This window comes from Chondrus crispus, genomic scaffold (assembly GCF_000350225.1).
Source record: "Chondrus crispus Stackhouse genomic scaffold, scaffold_303, whole genome shotgun sequence".
Taxonomy (NCBI): domain Eukaryota; phylum Rhodophyta; class Florideophyceae; order Gigartinales; family Gigartinaceae; genus Chondrus; species Chondrus crispus.
In genome coordinates, this window is record NW_005179189.1 from 107,503 (window position 1) to 109,339 (window position 1,837).

General features: G+C 59.3%; 1 protein-coding gene; it reads left to right on the forward strand.

Annotated features, from left to right (window-relative positions):
* The first annotated feature begins 271 nt into the window (after positions 1-271).
* Positions 272-1,539, forward strand: CHC_T00005637001 (hypothetical protein). XM_005717181.1 is given in 2 exon segments: positions 272-1,396; positions 1,397-1,539. 1 exon segment carries the CDS (start codon positions 272-274, stop codon positions 1,394-1,396), a length of 1,125 nt encoding a protein of 374 aa, XP_005717238.1. The 3' UTR covers positions 1,397-1,539.
* The last annotated feature ends 298 nt before the right edge of the window (positions 1,540-1,837 follow it).

Below are 1,837 nucleotides of genomic sequence, written 5' to 3' on the forward strand. Positions count from 1 at the left end.
GTACCAACCTGCACCAACCTGCGCTGTCCTTTCAGTTTAACCTTGCTACATGACACCATTTCATGTCCTTTAAAAGTCTCGAGAGGCACACGTTTTGATCCAGCACATACCGAAATCCGCCCGCGATATCCGCCCGCTAAACATCATCACCTATGTTCCGCTCTATGAACTATAAAAATGATCTCTGCCGTTCGCCGCCCCCGTCCACAGATGACGAAACCTCAACCGCCGCTCTGTGCACGGAGAACCTTCGCGCCTGCCACATCTCTCAATGCCGCCAATGCTGTTCAAGACGGCCCTTCTAGCCTTGGCATTTGCCGGACTCGCCCAGGCATGGCAGCTAACTCTACCAAAATTCCTAACTAGCAACCCTCTCAGCCACGTCCGATCCGCCTGGACCGCTGCTTCCCCGGCGTGGAGCGCTGGAGCTCCCGCAGCGCTAGCCGTTCGCCAGCGCAAAACCCTCAACCCGTCGTGCGTCTTTGAGGACTTGAGAACCGTTGGCGGGTGCGCATGCTTCGTGGCAAGGTCTCGAGTGGGACTAAGCCAGAACAACCGCGACTTGTGTCGCTCGCTTCTGGATCTCGACTTCGAGCAACAAGATCAACGCTGCGCTGCTTTCAGAGATTCGCGAGGCCGAGTTCAAGTCTATCGTCTCATCCACATCATATTCAATTCGCTGAGCGAGTGCAACGTGCAGAGGGTTCTCAGAGACACGAGGGCAGCAAACTCGGGAAACCCCACGAAAGCTCCGTCGACACCCCCACGGACACCCCCACCGACGCCTGCACCTACGCCGACGACTTCGCAGCGGCCGCCGCTGGAGGCACGCAGGAACGCGTCTTTTTATGGTGTAGATGGTGACGTGGGTTTGCGTGATGGAAGTGGGACGAGCAGAGCTGCCGTCGGCTTCCAGCCGATGGCAGGAAAAACGTCGGAGCTTGTGGTTTCGGAGAAAACTCAACAGCTTTCCTCACGCATGGGAGGGTCAAGTGGTCTCGGAATTATTCCGTTCAGCAAGCAGGCGGTGTTCGGGCTTCTGGAGGTGCTGTCGAGGATTGGCAACCTGCTGAGCGCGCACTTCAGCCCGCGCCCATCGCAGGGACAGTCGGCGCAGTTTCTAAAGGGTAAATTCAAGATCAAGTGCCGGCTGAAGAAGAAGCGGTCGATGCGGATCGTGCTACCATCAAAGGCCATCCAGCTCATGCTGTACAATGGGATGAGCGTGCAAGTCCCCGTGACGGAAGCGACGGACCAGGAGGGGACGACGCGTATGGCGGGCGGCGGCGTGAAGCTCAGAGTCGGGGTCGTCAAGTGCAAGCCGAGGAAGACGAAGGAGAACAGAATCGTGTTCAGGTGCAATTGCTTCACGAGGAGGGGTGGGTCACGCACATAAAGGCAGGTTGCTTCTACACGCTTGACTGCCACACGCCAGTGGCAGCAACGAATGGGGAAGTGCGGCGCAATTAGAGTAACCGTGGTGGCAAGTGAGAAAGGCGTACTTGTACCAGTATGAAGGCGGTGTAAAGTTGCATGTCGCCGAAACTAGAACCGCGCGCTCGACGCGAGCACAGTCCCCCGGCAACCCTCCCTTCACCATGCCGCCTCCGGGCGCTCTAAAGCATTTACAGCGCTCGGACACGCACGAAGCTGGAAGGGCCTGTTTCTCCGCGGGTTCGACGCGCAATGACCTTTGCCCACCTTTCAGACGCGTGCCGGACGGGCAGCCGCGCTCCACGTTGCGCGCGGCCTGCCGCGGCGCGGTCCTCCCCTTGCGCGCGCTCCTCGGCGACATTTTGCGGGAGAAAGCCTCGCCGGCGGGGGGGGGGGGGGGGAA